The following is a 19,811-nucleotide window of genomic DNA, read 5'->3' as shown; positions in this document are numbered from 1 at the left end:
TTATTGTGAATTATGTGATGGTTTACATGGGAGAACATTAGCTTTACAGTCATCCTATCATATATCATTTCATTGCCATGGTTACAATCCTCTCCATGCATCATCAACCAACTAAAGGGTATACCCTGCAAGCCTGCTCCCTGGTCGTCAGCACACAGCCCTCCTCTTTCTCTCTGGGTCTAGAGTCCCCAGCACAAATATATACAGGTTTGACAGAGGATATGTCTACAGTAGCATAGTGGTTACGAATTGGGCTGTGAACCTAAAGGTCAGCAGTTTGAAACTACCAGCTGTTCTGTGGGAGAAGGATGAGGCTTTCTGCTCCTGTTAAGATGTATAGCCTCGGAAACCCTGTACAGGGTCGCTATGAGTCAGAACCAACTCCAAGGCATATAACCACAACCATATACATATATTTACCTAAGCTGCAAACGTAGTCATGACTCTAGTACAGTGTACAAAGGCAAACTTATGAAAACTCCTTAACCCTAACCAAACACTTTGAGGAAATGAATCACTGGGCCTTGGAGCTCAGTACCATTGTCTTGGGAGACACCAAAGTTAATTAGCATACCATAGTCCACAAGGCAATGTTCTTACATCCTACTTTGGTGAGTACATATTGGGGGTTTTAAAAGTTTGTGAGCACCACAATCAATGCCCATAGAAGCAGCAGTAAACAAATAACATATTGCACTGGGCAAATCTACTGTTAAAGACCTCTTTGGAGAAAAAGGTTTGCCTCCAAAGGTGGTGTTTTCAATTGCCTCATAGGTGTGTGAAAGCTGGACAATGAATAAGGAACACAGGAGAAGAATTGGTGCCTTTGGATTATGATGTTGGTGAAAAATACTGTAAGTACAATGGACTGCCATAAGAACACACAAATCTGTCTTAGAAGAAGTAGAGTCAGATGTTCCTTAGAAGGCAAGATGACAACACAACACTTCCTCTTAAGTACTTTGGACATGTTATCAATAGGGGCCAGTCCCTGGAGAAGAGCATTATGCCTGGAACAGTAGAGGGTCAACAACAACAACAACAACAAAATAAGGAGGATCCTTACGGAGGTGGAGTGACACAGTCGATGCAGCAATGGGCTCAAGCATAACAACAATGGCGAGAATGGCACAGGGCAGGTTGTATTTAATTCTGTTGATTTAAGGTTGCTATCAATCAGAACCAACTCCGTGACACCTAATTAACCACCAGGAGGAATGTGACTATGTGTTCAATACATTACATTTTAGATCCTTTTTATATAACTTTTTATGTCAAATATCCTACAATAAAAAATTTTAACTCCCTCCCACCCCAAAGAAAAGTTTGTGAGCAGCCCTCTAAGATGCAACTATTTGTCTCTCCCCATCCAGAGCAAAGAGGCGTGAAGAAAATGGAAAAAGGAGGAAGTGGGATAAGTGATGTTACGAGGTAAGTATTGCAATCAATGACATGAAACAGGATTGTGTATAAATTATTGAAAAATGGAATTTGGTCTATAAACCTTCACCCCATTCACAATAAAAAGTTGCAAAAAAATTCAGTCTCTGAAAGCTAGATGAATAAATGATTTTATTCTGATTATGCCGTGGAGTCGGTTTCAACTCATAGCGACCTTGTACAGGGTTTCCGAGGCTGTAAACCATTATGGGAGCAGAAAGCCTCATCTTTCTCCCGCGGAACAGCTGGTAGTTTCAAACTGATGACCCTGAGGTTAGCAGCCCGATTCGTGTATGTATATATATATTAATTTTTTTTTTTTTTTAAATAACATATCACAGCATATGTTATTTATCAACATATCACAGCCCAAGTCTAAGGTTTGTGGTCTCAATTTTCTTGCAGGGGTTCTTATAAACAGGATGACAAAACAAGGACTACACTAAGGTTGGGCACAGTATGTTGGATTTCAGTAAAATTACTGAGATCCCTGTCTTCTTTGATTTCTAAATTCCAGAGTACTCACCACTTAAAACTTATTTATTTATTTATTTTTAATTAAGGGTATAGGGAAGTCTCAAAGGTTAAGTGTGGAGTCCTGGTGTGGTGCTGTGGGTTACTGCACCAGACTGCAAAGCCGTTTGAACTGCAGGGTTGGCAGTTCAACTTCACAAACTGCTCCTTGGAAACCCTATACAGGGTCGCTATGGGTTGGAACCAACTCGATGACACTTAACAACACCAACAGGTAAGTAGAGATATTCTCAAGTATGAAGCTAAATTTCCAGAGACAGGCAAAGTGGGGGTGTAGTTTGCTATTTGTCTGTTTCTGGAAGTTCCCGGCTTCTTAAATACAACCTGTCTTATCAGTTATTTTGCCCATGTAAGTCAGTAAAAGACAACAAGCATCTCATTGGATAGATACATTGATTCTGACTCCCGGTAAACCCATGTGTGTGGGAGTAGAATTGTGCTCCACAGGATTTTCAGTGGCTGTCTTTTTTAGAAGTAGATCCCCAGGCCTTTCTTCTGAAGTGCTTCTGGGTGAATTCGAACTGCCAATCTTTCAGTTAGCAGCCAAATATGTTAACCATTTGTGTCGCCCAAGGACTTCAAACACAAATATAACATACAAGGGGGTTTCAAAAAGTTCATGGGAAAATTCCACTATCTCTTAATTCCATTTTGCAATGAACTCTTTGATATCCTTTTGTGTAAACATAAAAACGGATCACAACCTACTTAACTAAAGTCCCTCATTACACACACACAGCACACACACACCATTCCCTTTGTTACACATTTCACTGTAACAAAGGCAAAGACAAATTAAGAGAATACTTACAGTACCATGGGATATGGTCAGAAAACCATTTTTAACTGAACACTTCCTTTTCTGCCACACTTTTCGGATCCTTAAAGATGAAAAACAACACCAAGAACAAAATAAGAATTTAGAAATTCTGGACAAATGAGATCATAAATCTCAAACTATAAATCTAGCAACACCATCTCACATACCCATCACTTTTCTTGTAGAGGTTGCCATTCCGTTCTGTTCCATGTTCTTTGTTTCCCTGAGGTTGATGTAAGCTATAGGCTGTACTCTGGCGAATTTGTGAATCCTTAAAAAATGATCAATAAGTTATTTTAATCCTATTCTGATGTAAATAAGGAAGCACATGCCTTAAATAAACAAACACAGTAGATACATTTCTCATCACACCAAAAAAGGACATAAAATTAATATATAAAACTCATAAATGTCATTTTTAGGCTAGAGGGAGAAATATAAAAAATCAGTATCCCTAACCTTGCCTGAACAATGAGTCTTTTAGTAGTTATAAAACTTTACTTAATCATGAACCTCACTGTTGTGGTTGAGTGCTGTTGAGTCAGTTCTGGCTCATAGTGATCCTGTATAGGGTTTCCAAGGAGTGGTTGGTGGGTCTGAATTGCTGACCTTACACAGTTAGCAGTCCAGTGCTTATCCTACAGTGCCATAATAGGACTCTTTAAGTCTCTGATGATGACAAGAAGTTTCTAAGATGGCATAATCAGCCCTCAAGAAGGATGCTAATGTGATATGGTGGAAAGAATAAGGGTTTCAAAGAAGGGGTTAAAAGAACCTCAGGCTCTCCCTGTGACTATAGGCAAGTTTCCTCAGTTATAAAACAAGGAATGCATGACTTAGGACAGCAAATGATAAGTGTTAAATGACTGGTGTAGAACAAATATTCATTATCTAAGATAAAAAGGGCTGTTGCACTGAGCCTACTTGCTTCAAATCACTGAATAAGAAGAGTCTCTGTTAACTAAAACTACTATCCTACTTGGTCAGCTAAGGAGCTCCGGTAATGTAATGGATTATAAACTGAATTGCTAATTGCAAGGTCAGCAGTTCAAATTTACCAGCCGCGCTGTGGAAGAAAGAAGAGGTTTTCTGCTTCTATAAAGTTTTACGGCCTTGAAAACCCTATACAGGATTGTCTTGAGTCAGAACCGACTCCATGGTGCACATAGGCACCACCACCACTGGGTCAGCTGAGAATCTGGCTGAGTCTATCAAAACAGCAAGCTCCAACTTATCAGCTTCTTGAATACAAAGATCATCAAAGAATTCCCAACAAATAAGCCCAGTATCTGGTATTCAATTGGTATTCAACTGGTGGTTAGCAAATAATACTATTAGAAATCCTGAGCAGAAGGTAGAAAGGGGCCACTAGTGCTAGTAGCGGGAAATTCTGGGCAGACAGAAAGAAAGGCAGGGTGAGCACGATGTGAACAGATCCTTCTCACAGGTCAACTAAGTGAGGGCCTTTACCTGTTTACTGAAAACCTCCAATCAAGTTCACATCCTAACAGAAGCAACAGACACAATGAAATCAAGAGACTTGCTTGATTTCAAGGTTCAGAGCTCACTAAAATCAGAGCAGAAAACAGAACTCAGGTGCACCTATTTCTAATGCTCCTTCCATTGTGCCTTACTGCCTCACCAAAGTATACCCTGAAAGACTAAGGGTGACTTCATCTCTACCATCAAGAAGCTAACCATCACTGGGTAAACTAACACATCCCCAAAGAATGAAAGAACTAACATGTGATTCAAATGGAGAGTATACTACTTAAGGAGTAAATAGTCAAATGAAAAAAATCACAGGAGTGTGAAATAAGAAGAAACATTGTAACTAAGATAAAAGGAGCCAGATAGTAGAAAAGCCAGGCCAGAGCCAAAGTTCAGACTTTGTTTAAAGTCAACAGCAAGCCACTTGTTCTTGACAGTTTAAAAATAATGTGAGTTTATATATACATATATATGTTGTTGTTAGGAGCCGTCAAGTCAATTCCGACCCTGTATAGGGTACCCAAGGAGCAGCTGGTGAGCTTGAACCACTGACCTTGTGGTTCAAACCAACTTTGCAGTCCAGCACATTAGCCCATAGCGCCACATCAGGACTCCCCTCCCCTCCCCTCCCCTCTCCTCACCTCTCTCTATATATATAGTGGTGGTGGTTATGTGCCGTGGAGTCAGTTCCGACTCATGGCAACCCTGTACATGGTTTCCAAGGCTGTAAATCTTTACAGGAGCCGAAAGGCTCATCTTTCTCCTGTGGAACAGCTGGTAGTTTCGAACTGCTGACCTTGAGGTTCACAGTCCAATTTGTCACCACTACGTTACCAGAGCTCCATATATATATGTTATTAATATGGAGTTCTGGTGTAATGCTTTAGGATAATATATTTATATATATATACACACTTCACAGATGATGAATCATTCTAAAGAAGAATCTGGAGTTTGGAGAACAAGTTTTAGGAAGAACTGTTGTTAAGTGCCTTGGTTGTTGTTGTTGTTGTTACGTGCCGTCGAGTCGGTTCCGACCCATAGCGACCCTGTACAGGGTTTCCGAGGGTGTAAATCTTTACGGGAGTAGAAAGCCTAATCTTTCTCCCGCGGAGCGGCTGGTAGTTTCAAACCGCTGACCTTAAGGTTCACAGCCCGATTCGTAACCACTACGCTACCAGAGCTCCTTAAATGCCTTGGAGTCAGTTCTAAATCATAGTGACCCTGTATAGGGCTTTCAAGGAGCGGCTGGTGGGTTAGAACCACCAACCTTGCAGTTTAGTAGTCCAGTGTTTATCCTACAGTGCCACACCAGGATTTCTGGGAACAATTAGACTTGATGGCACTTTAACACCAACAACCAAAAATCTTCTGAAGCCACATTTCCATTTGGAATTATTAACCATAAGCTTTGGAGAAATGCTTATTACATAAAATTGTCATATATCATTGAGAGTGGTATTAGACATCCTGCAGCTAAGAACCCTGAGTTGGGGAAGAAAGAACTGGTGAGCTCTGGTGAAGTACCAGAGTTGAAATGGGTAAAAGAAAAGGAGGGGAGTAAGACATAAACCCCACTGAATAGTTTCCTTTTGTCAAGATGGGTCTGGTGATCAGAGGGATAGGATTTTCTGATTCAATTGTTAGTAACTGTTATCAGGCTATTGTCACAACTATAAATGTAAGAGGTGTAACTAAAAAGGGGGAGCAGATTATCTGCTATTTCAGGAGCAGAGGACCCTAGGATCATCAAAGGGGAAAAGAATGAGAGGAGCGAGGGATCTTAATCAGAAAACAGTGACAACAAAGATTGTGGCAGAGGCTATGGCATAGAGAGACAGAGCAGCAGACTATAGGCCCATGGACTGAGAAAGACAGTGTGGCTGTAGGCAGGAGGCTGGCTTGCAAAATGTTCCATTTGGACATTTAAACAAATATATATTTGCAGTGTGGTAGGCGTATATATATAAAAAAAAGTATTAGAGGTAAATACTGTTAGCTGATGGTGCATGGAGGGGATTATAATCATTATGGTGATTTGCTGAAAGTAAAATTGGTAATCTACCCTGTAAACGTTCACTCACTCGATTCACAATAAAAGTTAAAAAACAAAAACTAAAGGAGGGAAAAGGAAGATACAATTACTGCCAGATCAATCCAGAGGCACCACACTGGAGGGGTAACAGTGACAGAAACAGTTACATTGAGAAGGGGACTACTTTATATGGGCATAAGAAGAAGGAACAGAAAGAGAGCTCAACTGAAACTGACTGAGACTTTTCATGATTTTGTAGGTCAATAAACACTTATTAACAACACACAACAAACACTTCTTGGGGGTCCTGGTATGGCACTGTAGGATAAGCACTGGACTGTAAACACAAGGTTGGCAGTTAAATCCATCAGCCTTTTCTTGGAAACCCAATACAGGGTTGCTATGAGTTAGAACCAACTCGACAGCACTTAACAACACTTTTTGAGTGACTACATCTAAAGTTGGGGTATCCTATAGAAATGAACCCTTGAAAATCATCCCATGCAATTTAGTCTTTTGACAATTTAGTCTTAGAGTATCTCCTTTATTCTGGACATTGCCTCCTTTACCTGATTTAGTATTTCTATATATGTCGTTTTATCCCCCCACCTTGAGCAGATACCAAATAGTAAAGACTTTCTTAAATTTAAAATAACTTTATTGAGCTATAATTCATACACTGAAAAATCACACTTTTAAAGTACATAAATCACAGCTTTTAGAATATTTATAAAATTGTCCAGCCATTATCACAACACATTTTAGAACATTACCCACAAAATAAATCATACAAGGGGACTTCAAACAGTTCAAGGAAAAATTCCATTACATTTTAATTCCATTTTTCTACAAACTTTTTGAAACCCCCTTGTATAAACGTATAGACACATATAACTCACAGTTTTCAAATCAGAGAGTTGGAGTCTTTTAACTTTATTCTTCTTTTTCAAGATTCTCTTAGCTACTCTGGGTCCTTTGTATTTCTATGTTAATGTGAGGATTAAATTTCTTATCAATTACTGCAAAAAAGCAGTTAGAATTTTGACACGGATTACACTGAATCTGTAGATCAATTTGGGGAGTCATTTAATCTAAACAATAATATGTTTTCTAATCCATGAACATGAGATGCCTACCACTGACTCTTTAAACTCTACAACATTTATCAGAGAAATGCAAATAAACCCCTTTATGTGAGCAATCAACAATGTACTTTGTTGTTAAGTACCATTGAACCGGTTCCAACCCATAGCGACCCTGTATAGGGTTTTCGAGAAGCATCTGGTGAGCTTGAACCACCGACCTTGTGGTTCAAACCGACTTTGCAGTCTAGCGCATTAACCCATAGTGCCATAAGCACACCATTATTAATTTGACAACAGATCCTAAGCAAGCTGACACAAAATGAGGGAAATGGTCTCATTTCCCACAGAGAGTTCACTTACACCCATGTCTCTGGGACAGGATGGCAAATCTTTCAAAAAGGCAGTATGTCAGCACTAGAAATTTAGAGTGAACCAATTAAAAACATTGCTAGGAATAAATGTAGTCAGTAGAAGGTAAGTAGAGAAGTACTGCTCACTTACATGAATCTCTGTGAATGACTAAAAGTAAACCTGTCAAAAGACTAAATTGCATGCCAAGAAATAAGTCTATCGATCTGGGGAAAAAAAAAAAAATCCTGCATTAAATAAATGGTGAAGTCATGGGACTACTGGTAAAAGTGATCATGCCAAGCATATTTATCAGAATTCTATACAGGTCATATGAACAGGAAAAGGACATTCATCTTTTCAGCAGAATCAAACCTTATGCCAGAAGTTAATGAAGAAATACCTCCATTATTTATTTCCTTAAACCTGGTTTTCCTTGACTTTCTTTTTAAATTATAAGCTAATCTGAGCCTAAATTATTGTGCAAAACTTAAAAAGTTTTTCATTAAGAGAAATAACATCTTTTAAACATAAAGCTGAACATGCCTTAGAACTAATTAATTCAGCAACCTCTAAATGACTTCTGACTCAACAAAAAAACAGCCTTCTTCACCTGTATACCAGGCTGAATCAAGTGAAGGCACGATAAATGAAGTTGGTCCTTGCACATAACTAAGCCCTTTCACAAGACTTTCAATTTAAGAGAATACAATTCAAAGGAAAAGGGCCTCTCTTTCTGGAGAGAGGAATAACCTAACACAAAAAAGAGGCATTTGGATAGTGAATAATTGCTATTAGGACTGATTGTGAGTGTTGCAAATGTAAAGGTAGATGTTTTTGTAACAAAAGGAGGGGAGTGGCTGATCTTGCAATCCAGGAGCAGAGGACCCTGGGACCATCAAGGGAGAAGAGCAGAGTGCAGGACCCTATCCAGAGAAGCAGCAACGCCAGAGATGGAGGCAGAGACAATGACATGGTGAGATGGAGCAGCTGGGGATTCTGGACACTGGGAGGGAGAGGGTCTGTGTATTGATGCCCAGGGGAAAGGCTTGCAGGGTGTACCCTTTGGCTGTTTGATGATTCATGCATCATTTGTAATCATTGCAATCATTGTAATATAATCATTGCAATGAAACAAAATAAGATAGGATGAACATAAAGCTAATGTTCTCCCATGTAAACTATCACATAATTCACAACAAAAACTTAAAAAAAAAAAGGCAATTGGCCAGAAAGTCCACATTGCCCTGATTCCTGGAGACTCTCCAATATACTTTGCACTTTCCCTGAGCACGAGGGCAACATAAAACTTGACTGAGAAAGCCTTAACATGTAAAGACTGTGTCTGAACTATGTATGGTAACTGGGCATTTAAATAAACCTCTGAAACGCTCATAATATTTTATTAATAGTCAAGAACCCCTATCCTATGACATCCTGACAAGTTCTCAGGTCTCCAGAATTGTCCACAGACCTTACATTCTGTGGGGTATAAGACAGTGTTTGGTGTCCTGGTGTGGCGCTGTGGCTTAATGTGCTGGACTGCAAAGTCATTTGAATTGCAAGGTCGGTGGTTCAAGCTCACCAGCTGCTCCCTGGAAACCCTCTACAGGGTAGCTATGGGTCGGAACCAACTCAACGGCACTTAACAACAACAAAGACAGTGTTTGTACAGCCTTTGGGTCCTGCTAAGACAAAATCTGGCCAGATGTGCAAGAGCCTTAGTTATCTGAAATTTTCAAGAAGAGGGGGCAGGCATGACAAAATTGCACATATTAAATATAAGTGGTCTTCAAATAATGTAAAAAATTAATATTTTCTCTTTATTTTTCTACAAAGCTTATGAAGCCTCCTTGTACATACATGTTTACTCACAGCATCAGAGAATTCTCTGTGAAATCTAAGGCTCTAAATATTACAGTTGCAATCATTCTTATCCAATGTGCCAACTATCAGACAGAACCCTTCCAGACCACAGTCAAGCCTCTTAAAATTTCTATGTACTTGCAGGAACTAATGAAGAAAGTGTGCCATCTTGGGTTGTGAGGTTGATATATAAGGAATAGAATAAACATAATCAAACCTTTTATACTTCATCTGACATCCTCTCAAAAAGTCTGTGTTCAGACAATTATTGTGATTAACGAACTGCCAACAAGTCATTGTTGGATGTTTCAAATTTCTCTGTCAAGTGAGGACCACGATGTCTAACTCATTCATTATCTCCAAAGGTACAACAGGAATGCTCACCCATATGGACACAAGTAGAAACTGGAAGGTGGCTAAGCAAGCAGTGAGCCCTGGTCTAAGAATAGAGCTTTCCAATCTTTTTGCCACCAGATTTTTGTTGCCATCAAGTTGATTCGTATGTGTAGCAACCCTATTCTTCATTAAATCTGGGCAATTAAAAAAATTATTCTGCTTAAATTACTTATGAGAGGGCTTCAAAAAGTCTGTGGAAAAATTCCATTATCTCTTAATTCCATTTATCCATGAACTTTTTGAAGTTCCCTTGTGCTACCTCTCCTGCAAGGCGGTCAAAAGGATTACTGATGGTTGTAAAGTGCCTGGACACATTGTCAGGAGGGACCAGTCACTGGGGAAGGATATCATGTCTGGTAATGTCAGAGAAACAGAGGGTCAGAGAAAAAGAGGAAGACCCCCAGCAAGATGGATTGGCAAAGTGGCAGCATCAATGAGCTCAAGCGTGGCAACAATTGTGAGGTTGGCCCAGGATCAGGCAGTGTTTCATTCTGTTGTACATAGGGTCGCTTTGAGTTGGCACCGACTCGATGGTACCTAACAACAACAAAAAAGTGCCTGGGGTGAAAAAAAATCAAAACTAAAAAAGTGCTGGCAAATAAGAAATGTCGTTATCAAGGAAAGCAGCAGATTTGCAGCAAAGGACGGGGCCAGGTGGAAAAGTACTGGAGCATGACAAGAGAGAGAAGTGGGCGAGACTCAGAAGGCCTGGTTTGGAACAAGGTGGAGTTTAGAGCTGGTAATGTCCCCTTCTTAAGTCAGAATGAAAAAGAGGGTAAAAGTAGAACTCAGAGACATAAAGCTAAGATTCCAGAAGACAAATCAACAATGGAGAATGGAGTAAGCAGGACGTACCAGAGATACTATTAACAACAACATCATCATCTACTGTTGTTCAACCACTAAGAATATAAACTCCATGAAGGTGAGTAGTTTTGCCTTTTTTGTTTACAACTGTGATCTTTAGCATCTGTTCTTGCTAGATGAGTTAACTGAGTTAGTTCTACCTCATAGTGACCCTATGTACAACAGAACAAAACACAGCCAAGTCCGGTACCATCTTTACAGTCGTTGAGTCCATAGGAGGCACTAGATGCTTCATGTGATCAATGAATTATCAGTCACCAGTGGACGTTTAAAGGAGTTCAATATTTGTTGGAAGGATAAATTAACATGTCTATTTATCATGATAATGTGCTAAGGGCTTCATTAAACTATCTCTTAGATCTCACAACTCTATGAAGTGTTTTACATATGAAGAGACCAAGACAGATGATCAATTTGCCCAATACTGGTAAAGAGTAGAAGACGTAGAGTCTAAATGGTAAGAACAATGTTCTTTCTGTTCTGCTAGACAGCTTCCCCAGCAAAAGTTCTGCCCTGACTAGAACTTGTCCAGTACCTCCACCTGCTAGAAGTCTAGCTCCTAATTGTCCTCCTAACTCTCAGCTCAGGCATCACTGTTTCTGGGAAATCATTCCTAACATACACCTACCATCCTCCTACTGGGGAGAAACTCCTTGGAGCTGATCTCTTTTATAAATCTCATCACACTGTATTCTCCCATAGACTGTGTGGCCTCTGAGAGGTGAGAAGTACATTTATCCAACTCTGATGTATATTTGTACAGTGTCTGGCTTACAGTAACTGCTGAGAAGACAGTAACTAAATGTGTGAATCAATGAGCAAGTCTTCCATGGAGTCAAAAATGAAGGTCAGGGCCAGGCAAGACACGATTGGAGCAGGAGAGGCAGGAAAGTGGACACCTGGCCAGAAGTAATAACTAGGCTTATGAATAACTCAGATTTGGGCATGATAAGCTAAGCAAATCTAGAACAGAAGAGCCAGAGTCTGCACAACACATCCTACTAGTTAGGGACACTTAAAAATAGGGAAAGCAAAGCTGGTAAGCAGAAAAAGACCACACATGAGATCTCTAAAGTAGAAAACTCAGTGTGGTTTCAGCACTGAGACCTACCAAGACCATAAGCCACAGCCTGAATCCAGCCTCCAGTAGTGTAAGTCTCAGTAGGTTCTCGACATCAAATAGCAAAGAGAAGTCAGACCAGTTAAGACAGTTTGTAAGAGAATCTACCAGAATCACACTGAGATGGAAACATGAATTAGGAAGGCAGGAGAAGGTAAGGCTGACAGAACAGAAAGCTCATGTGAAAATTAACAGTATTTAAGGGTTTTTTCAAGTTCTAGAAGGGATATATGGGTATTCATGGAACAGTTCTTTCAACTTCTCTATTAGATTGAAACTTTTTGTACTCAAATGATGAAAGCATCAAATAGTAATATCCTCTTTACAGAGAACAGAAAATATCAAGAACAAAATGGGGCTGTCAGTGTAGGGTATCATGCGATCACAATGGCACAGCGACCAAATAAAAGTACAGCCACAGGATAAGAAAAAAACAGTTCAAAGCCACCATACTGTAACTGCTACAGTCTTCACTTAGACCAAATGACTGATGTCTGGGAATTACAGGAAGAAAAAGACAGTGACTCCTGCCAATCACTAGTGTGGTTTCCTTTGGGGAATATTACACTTAATCTTTGTTGTTGTTGTTCAGTGCCGTTATTGAGTTGGTTCTTACTCATAGCAACCCTGTACATGGTTTCCAAGGAGAGCTGCTCCTTTGAGTTTGAACCATCAACCAGGTGTCCATCTCATTAACTCTTGGTGCCACACCAGGAATTCAAAAGGCTATTAAAAATACCCAAATATATCTCTAATTTTCAAACACCTATGGGGTACATTGAATTTAGTGTAATGTTTTCTTTTTACATAAGGGAAGTTATTATACTGCCCATAGAATTTTAAAGTTGACCTAAACCAACATAAAATCTTCATAGTTTACCTACTTAGAAATAACATTATGAAATAATAATTATTATTCCATTAGTTTGGTGAGACTCCAAAATATAGTACCTATTAACATACATAAAAAATATTTAATGAGGGGGGAGTCAAAAAGTGTCTGGGAAAATTCCATTATCTTCTCATTCAATCTCTACATGAACTTTTTGAAGCACTTTTGTAAGCATTAAAATTAACTCTAATCTATGACCTCAATTAATAAACAATAAATGGTTTTGGTTATTTCAAATATTGCCACTAATAAAAGTGTCTTTTCTCAGGATACCTGTTGAGTTACTTGCCATTATGAAACATCAGAAAAGACTTCAGAAGTTTCAGTATAATTCCCTCATTTGAAAACTGAAAGGAGATTTCAGAAGCACAGCAGAGTTTTTTAATACAACAATATAGAGACCACGACAATCTACGTTGCTTTTAAGAAACCATTTCGACTTCTTAAAAGTGAATCACTTAAAATGTAGATGTGGCAGAAAAATTACAGTAATTCATTTTTAATGTCACCATTATTTTAAATGGTCTACTGTATTGGTGTGGTGCTGTAGGATTAAGCACTGGACTGGTTGGTACTTCAACCCACCAGCCAGTCCTAGGAAGCCCTATACAAGGTTTGCTAAGACAACTTAAACTATTCAGTCCTCTTGGTTCTTTATTATTACTTGGCTCAGTTGAAAGACATATACTGTCAAATATTGATAATAGGATTTTGGGTAAGATAAAGTTCATGGAAATGGAATTAACAGATAAAAAATATAAAAGTTCACTGAATTGACGTTGTGTTCTTTCTGGGAAACAAGACAAAACTGACATTCATGTTGTACCATAAAGGCATTGTTTACAAATGCCACAGAACAGTTTAAGTCAAATCAAGAGTATGTTTTCCTTTAGGAATCTTTGTTGTTGTTGTTGTTAAGTGCCGTCGAGTCGGTTCCAACCCATAGCGACCCTGTACAGGGTTTCCGAGGGTGTAAATCTTTACGGGAGTAGAAAGCCTCATCTTTCTCCTGCGGAGCGGCTGGTAGTTTCAAACCGCTGACCTTAAGGTTTGCAGCCCGATTCATAACCACTACGCTACCAGAGCTCCTTAGGAATCTTTAGGATTAATTAATCTAATTAATCTTTGTTGTTATGTGCTGTAGAGTCAGTTACGACTCACAGTGAACCTGTACAGGGTTCCCGAGACTATAAATTTTTATGGGAGCAGAAAGCCTCATCTTTCTCCTGCATAACATCTGGTAGTTTCGAACTGCTGACTGGAGATTAGCAGCCTGATTCGTAACCACTACGCTAACTGTAATTTTTGTGTCAGGATTTTTAGGTCACTGAATAAAAACCATCAACACCTTCAGTTTTCTAAGTCATAGACGAGAATCCAACCAAAGGAAATGAGAACCTTAAAAACAAACATGTCTAAATATTCAATTTTCTTTGTAATTATAAGAATGGAGTCCTGGTGTGGCACTGTAGGTTAATATGTTGGACTGCAAAGGCAGTTTGAATCACAAGGTGGGTAGTTCAAGATCACCAGCTGCTTACACGATTGCTATGGGTCGGAACTGACTCAGCAGCACTTCACAACAAAAATAAAGATAAAACCCCAAATCCTAACTTTAGTCATAGAAGTGATTTAAAAACAGGAAAAATTTATATACATTAGCATATCATTTGCAATTGTGTTAATAAAATGTCTACTTTATAAAATATCATAACCAAAAAGTAAGGCAGAATATAGTATACAGAAGACACAACATATTAACACCAATGAGATTGGTAAATTTGGTCTTGGTGAGTAAGCAGTTGGGCATTAAGTAAAGAGGAGCAATAAAGAAAGTTCATTAGAGCCCTCTATACAATTGGGGAGATGGACTGCTCAACAATAGCCATAAACACAAAACAACAACAAAACACATCAAAGACCTCAGTTCTGTGCTGATAAATATTTTATACTTTTCTGCAAAGCTATAAATCTGACAACAGCCAGTTCCCCCAAATCTCCCAACTCCGCACAGCCAAAGCAAACACAGACCTTGCCCTATGCCCAGAGGACTACTTCAACTCCAGCATTTGCTTTGTCTTATTGAAACCTGGAACTCTGTTTCACCAGCATAATTTTCCTTTAATGCCAAAAGCTGCTATCAATCATAACCAGTGAAGGCAATGGATGCCATTATGCCTTCCAAACTACCTCTTCCAGTTACAATGAAGCTACACTATTTTCTCTGTACTCCAAATTCTTTTTCCTTTTCTCTGCTATCTTCCATTCTTGGGAATATGAAATCCATCAGGAACCAGACTTCCTAAACTGGGAAGAAGTTGGTACGTTATACTTATTTTCTAGCATTGCATATAATCTCAATCCTTAGCTGACCCACACGTACTAAGTGAGAATTATGGTACAAAATGCTAAAATGGGAAAGGCACAGGGGACAGGAGAAGACATCCTCAAGCTATTCAGAGTTGGAAAAAATGCATCTGCACACTTAAAGATGGAACCAAGAATCCAAAAAGAAAAGAAATATACCGGGATTGAAATGATTCTTTTGAACACAACATGCGTATGAACTATCACTGAGGGCTGGGTGACCAGAGGTAGGGCTTTAAGGTGGACAAATTCAACCATGAAGTGAAGAGTGAAGGAATGAGATGCTTCATCTTCACAAAGGAGCCAACAGTCAAAGCATCAACTATAAAACGTGGAAAATCTCCATTTTACTAATATTTGTACATTAAAAAACTTTGGTCTTGAATAAAATCTAATAATAAAACTGGAAAGTATTACTGTTGTGGCTTGCTATTGTTAAATGCCGTCAAGTCAGTTCCGACTCAACAGCGATCCTGTATAGAATTTCTGAGGAGTAGCTGGTGAGTTGGAACCACTTGTATTATGGTCAACAGTCCAGTGTTTATCTTACAGTGCCACACCAGGACTTTAAAAACACTAATTGCCATTAATATTCATGAAGAAGAAACATCTTTTTTTTTTTTTTAATGAAGAAAGCATGCAAAATATAAACTACTTACTCTCCTAGACTTCGGTCACAAAAGGTAAATGCATTTGGAAGAAAAACAACAATATTCAGTTATAGTATAAGAACTTACAGCATATTAGAGCATTCCAACCTGCCAAAAGAGATTTTTATACTTTGCTAAATGGTTTAGTTATTTTAAAAAAATCCATCAGATATACATTTAGACACATTCCTTTGATAAGGAGGTAGATATGTTTTAATATTCATATTATAATACCCACACTGCAACAACATATCATAAAATAACCTAAAAAAACCATAATGTTTTTTAACTGAGCCCAGAAAACAAATTATCACTACTGATGTGACACATGCAGTTGCTTTTGTTAAGTGCCACTGAGTTGGTTCCAACTCATAGCAACCCTGTACAGGATTTCTAAGAGCGGCTGGTGGGTCAAAATTGCCAACCTTGTGGTTGCTTGCCCTATAGCACCACAGTGGGATTCCGTTAGCAAACAGAAAATTCATTAAGTGAAACAGATGACGCAAAACCTCAAAACCCCCCAACCCCACCAAAAAAAAAAAAACAAAAAACCACTAAGGTTTTCTGACCCATCAGAAAGTATCTGTAAAAAAACCTAAGCCCACACACATCTTATAGAACACACGACCTCAGGGATGGAAGAGATCCAAAGGTTACTTGCTACAAACATGCCAAGAGTTTACATATATCTACATGTCAGGAAACCAAAAAGTTTCAGAAACAAAATGACATAAATAACAAGTGCTCCACATGGTGGAAACACTAAGAGCTACCTATTTTTATGCAAATAGTACACAGTTGTTGCTTTTTGGGGACACTGTGTAACCTCCTTGCATGTTTGTTTTCTGTGAGTGTTATATGTGTGAACATGCGATTTTTGTGGGCATATTATATGTGAAAATCCAGTAATCATCTAGCAATTGATAGAGCAAAAAGATTTATACAATGCTTCCCCCAGGAAATAGAAATATTTTAAAAGATGATTTTCTAAAGCTGTGAACAGCTAGAAGATACAGATTTTAGAGTCTTTCATCTGAACATGTTCTGAGATATAGGTGTACAATAAAGAATCTTTCATAGTTAAATCCCCTCACCTCTTTCTGTTCAACTTGCAATGCTGATTTCAAAATATCTCGAAGCTGTATCAACTGCCTTCTTTCTTCATCTTGGGCCTGTTTGATCTTGTAAGAAAACACAAGACAAGTTAAGAGACTGAGCTGACAGTGAAATGCTGGAATTCACAGGGCACTTCCACAACATAAATGCAACAAATGACTCCTTCACCAATTTAAACCTTCCCTCTAATCAAGATAACTTAAGAATGGGAACTCCACCACCATGCTGTGCATGGCACTAGAGGGCTATTAGTTTCTGGGTCATACAACATGCAGACACAAGATTAAGTGGCAGAAACATTTAAATGAAAATGTTTGTGACTTCAACACCAAGGTGGGAGGGAAGCTACATACTGTGTGAAGATCTGTTGAAAGAGTTTCAATGGAAGGTTTGAGGCTTTCAACTGCTTTCAGTCCATCCTGGAAAAAACTAGGGGGATAAAAAGAAGAAACAGATTGTGTTTCATGAAAGAGGAAAAAAATTTTTTTGTTAAATGAGGAAAGCAAAACAAAAAAACTTCTTCAAAAGGAAAGTGATCATCAGAGTGGTTATATAATTCCTAGGGGAAAAGACAATATAAGCAAAATGTTAAAATACCAGGCAAACCACGAGTAAAGTGACACTCAAAGTAAGGAGAAATGAACAGAAAAGCCACTGACTGCAGTACATTTAAGTATTTGTGATTTTTAATGATCCACATAAAAAGAAATGCAGGAATTTTTAAAATGTGAAGCAGGATTCTATTGCTGAGTGGCTTGCAGCAAGGTTTTGGCTCAGTGGTCTCCTGCACCTCCAAAGGGAGGAGTCTGAGGCCAGAGGGGACAAGGGAGTGAAAATAGGGAGTGAGACACTAAGGGATGTCTTTGACAGGCGGGTAACTGAGTAGAGTAAGAAAGAATGCAGGAAAAAACTGAGCAATTATGATGTACAGGAATGGCAATGCTCTGTCTACAGAGTAGGAAAATGTGGTTTAAGAGCTTGAGATCAAATATCAAAAGGTATTCTTTTTTTACCCCCTTAAGCTCAGAACTCAATGTTTGTGAACTCATTTATAACAAGTGATTCAGGAAATACAGCTGGCAACAGAAGCTAGACATGTTTTTGCACCGCATCAGTAGGCAGGCCCGTGTTCAATACCACCTCTGAAGTGTGCTATGCGTTACTCTTGAGGAGGAATGAAGAAAGGCTTCCCATTGCACTGAGAAAGTTCAAATTTTGTAACATGGCCTATAATGCCAAGTGATGTGGCCCATGAATAAGGCTCTAGCCTCCCTCCACACATCTGTCCCCTTCATTCACTTCATTCATTATGTTCTAGACACTGTGGCCTTGTCTCTGTTATCTGCTAAATTATTCTTGCATCAAGTCCTTTGCATGTAGTGTTAAATATCACCTCCTAGTGAAGCCTCTCATGACTCCTATTTTAAATGAGGTATTCGTGTTACATTCTTTCAAAATCACTGGATTATTTTTGTTTCAAAACACTCAGACAAAGTACAACTATGTATTCATTAGTGAGATTATTTACAATCTAATTCCCCCAACACATGTCAAATTCCACAGGGTAAGGATAATGTATACACAAAGTCTGGCATACTTTCAGCACATAATATTTGTTGATGAAGAAATCAATTACTGAAGGAAGGAAGGAGAGTTACCAACTTCTGCCAGTTTACTGGGTGCCAAAAATCTTCAAAAATAACCTGGGTTTCTTTCACAGGTGTTCATAGTGAGGGGATGTTTCTTTTTCCTTTTTTTCTAAACTAAGCAAAAGTATGGGACTTCCCCACACCAAGCATGCCATAACCAGGTGAAGGTGGGGAAACAAAGTAGTGTGGTACTCAATATAACAAGGAGGAGGTAAGGGGACAATATGTACACGCTAAGGGTAGGGGTTAAGAACAATTACTAGCTACTTATTAGGAATCAGAGTCTGGGCCATTAGAATTTTCTTACCTTCGTATAAGCATAATATGTTATATTGTAATTCCTACAAGGCTGCCTAACTTTTTTCTGAATATATATGCTATGCTCTGGTTATATTTATCCATGTGTTTCCACTGTTAAACTAGAATCTCCACAGAAATTTTACCTCTGTGCCTTCCACTTCCAGTACAGTGGAAAGTACACAGAACACAACAGGTAATGGTTCTAAATTGAAAAGGAAATTTAAACTCACAATGACAGAGATGCAAGCATGAGAAGCTAAACTTTTTCCCTCTTGTCATGAATTCTTTTGATTCTTCTGGTTAGCGAAAAAGTAGAAGAGATAAGTCCTAGGATGTTGTTGATGCTAGCAGGGGTCATGGTGAATCCAACCATGTGTCCCCATGTGTGCAGAGTAGAACTGCTCCAAACGGTTTTCAAGGCTGTGAAAGCAGATTGCCAGGCACGCCTGATAAAGAGCCTCTGGGTGGGTTCAAACCACCAACATTTCTTACAGTTGATCATTTAACCATGTGTCCATCCAGAGAAGCAGAGTTCTTGGATGCTGTGATGTTATTAGATACTGTTGAGTTGATCTTGACTTTAAGAATCTTTGCCACCTGGCAACTCTCCTCCCTGTAGGGGAGTCAAGTGCTCAGATGATGTCTCTTGTCACAGATATAATTCCTAGAGTGACATTGGACAGTGTGCTTGAAATAATATAATAAACTTCAGATTATATGTTTTTAACAGCCTAACCCTATATCTTGATTATCACCTAGAAAACATCCTCCCCCTAATTTTCAAAATTCCTCTTTCTGTTTCCTCCTTATGAAGGCATGTTTTTTTTTTTTGGCT

At 38.8% G+C, this 19,811-nt stretch overlaps 1 protein-coding gene across 2 annotated transcripts in view; it reads right to left on the bottom strand.

Annotated features, from left to right (window-relative positions):
* ASAP2 (ArfGAP with SH3 domain, ankyrin repeat and PH domain 2) overlaps nucleotides 1–19,811 on the bottom strand; it is a 281,424-nt gene that overhangs the window by 58,351 nt on the left and 203,262 nt on the right. For both annotated transcript variants that reach the window (XM_006863981.1, XM_006863980.1), the window contains exons 8-11: nucleotides 17,381–17,456; nucleotides 17,006–17,092; nucleotides 2,962–3,065; nucleotides 2,786–2,855 (exon numbers count right to left, since the gene is read on the bottom strand). In XM_006863981.1, the coding sequence (XP_006864043.1) occupies nucleotides 2,786–2,855; nucleotides 2,962–3,065; nucleotides 17,006–17,092; nucleotides 17,381–17,456 (337 nt within the window). The remainder of the gene's footprint in view (nucleotides 1–2,785; nucleotides 2,856–2,961; nucleotides 3,066–17,005; nucleotides 17,093–17,380; nucleotides 17,457–19,811) is intronic.

Source organism: Chrysochloris asiatica, unplaced genomic scaffold (genome assembly GCF_000296735.1).
Source record: "Chrysochloris asiatica unplaced genomic scaffold, ChrAsi1.0 scaffold00058, whole genome shotgun sequence".
In the NCBI taxonomy this organism is placed as follows: Eukaryota; Metazoa; Chordata; class Mammalia; order Afrosoricida; family Chrysochloridae; genus Chrysochloris; species Chrysochloris asiatica.
The sequence above is the reverse complement of the archived record's forward strand: the minus strand, read 5'-3'. Positions and strand labels throughout refer to the sequence as shown.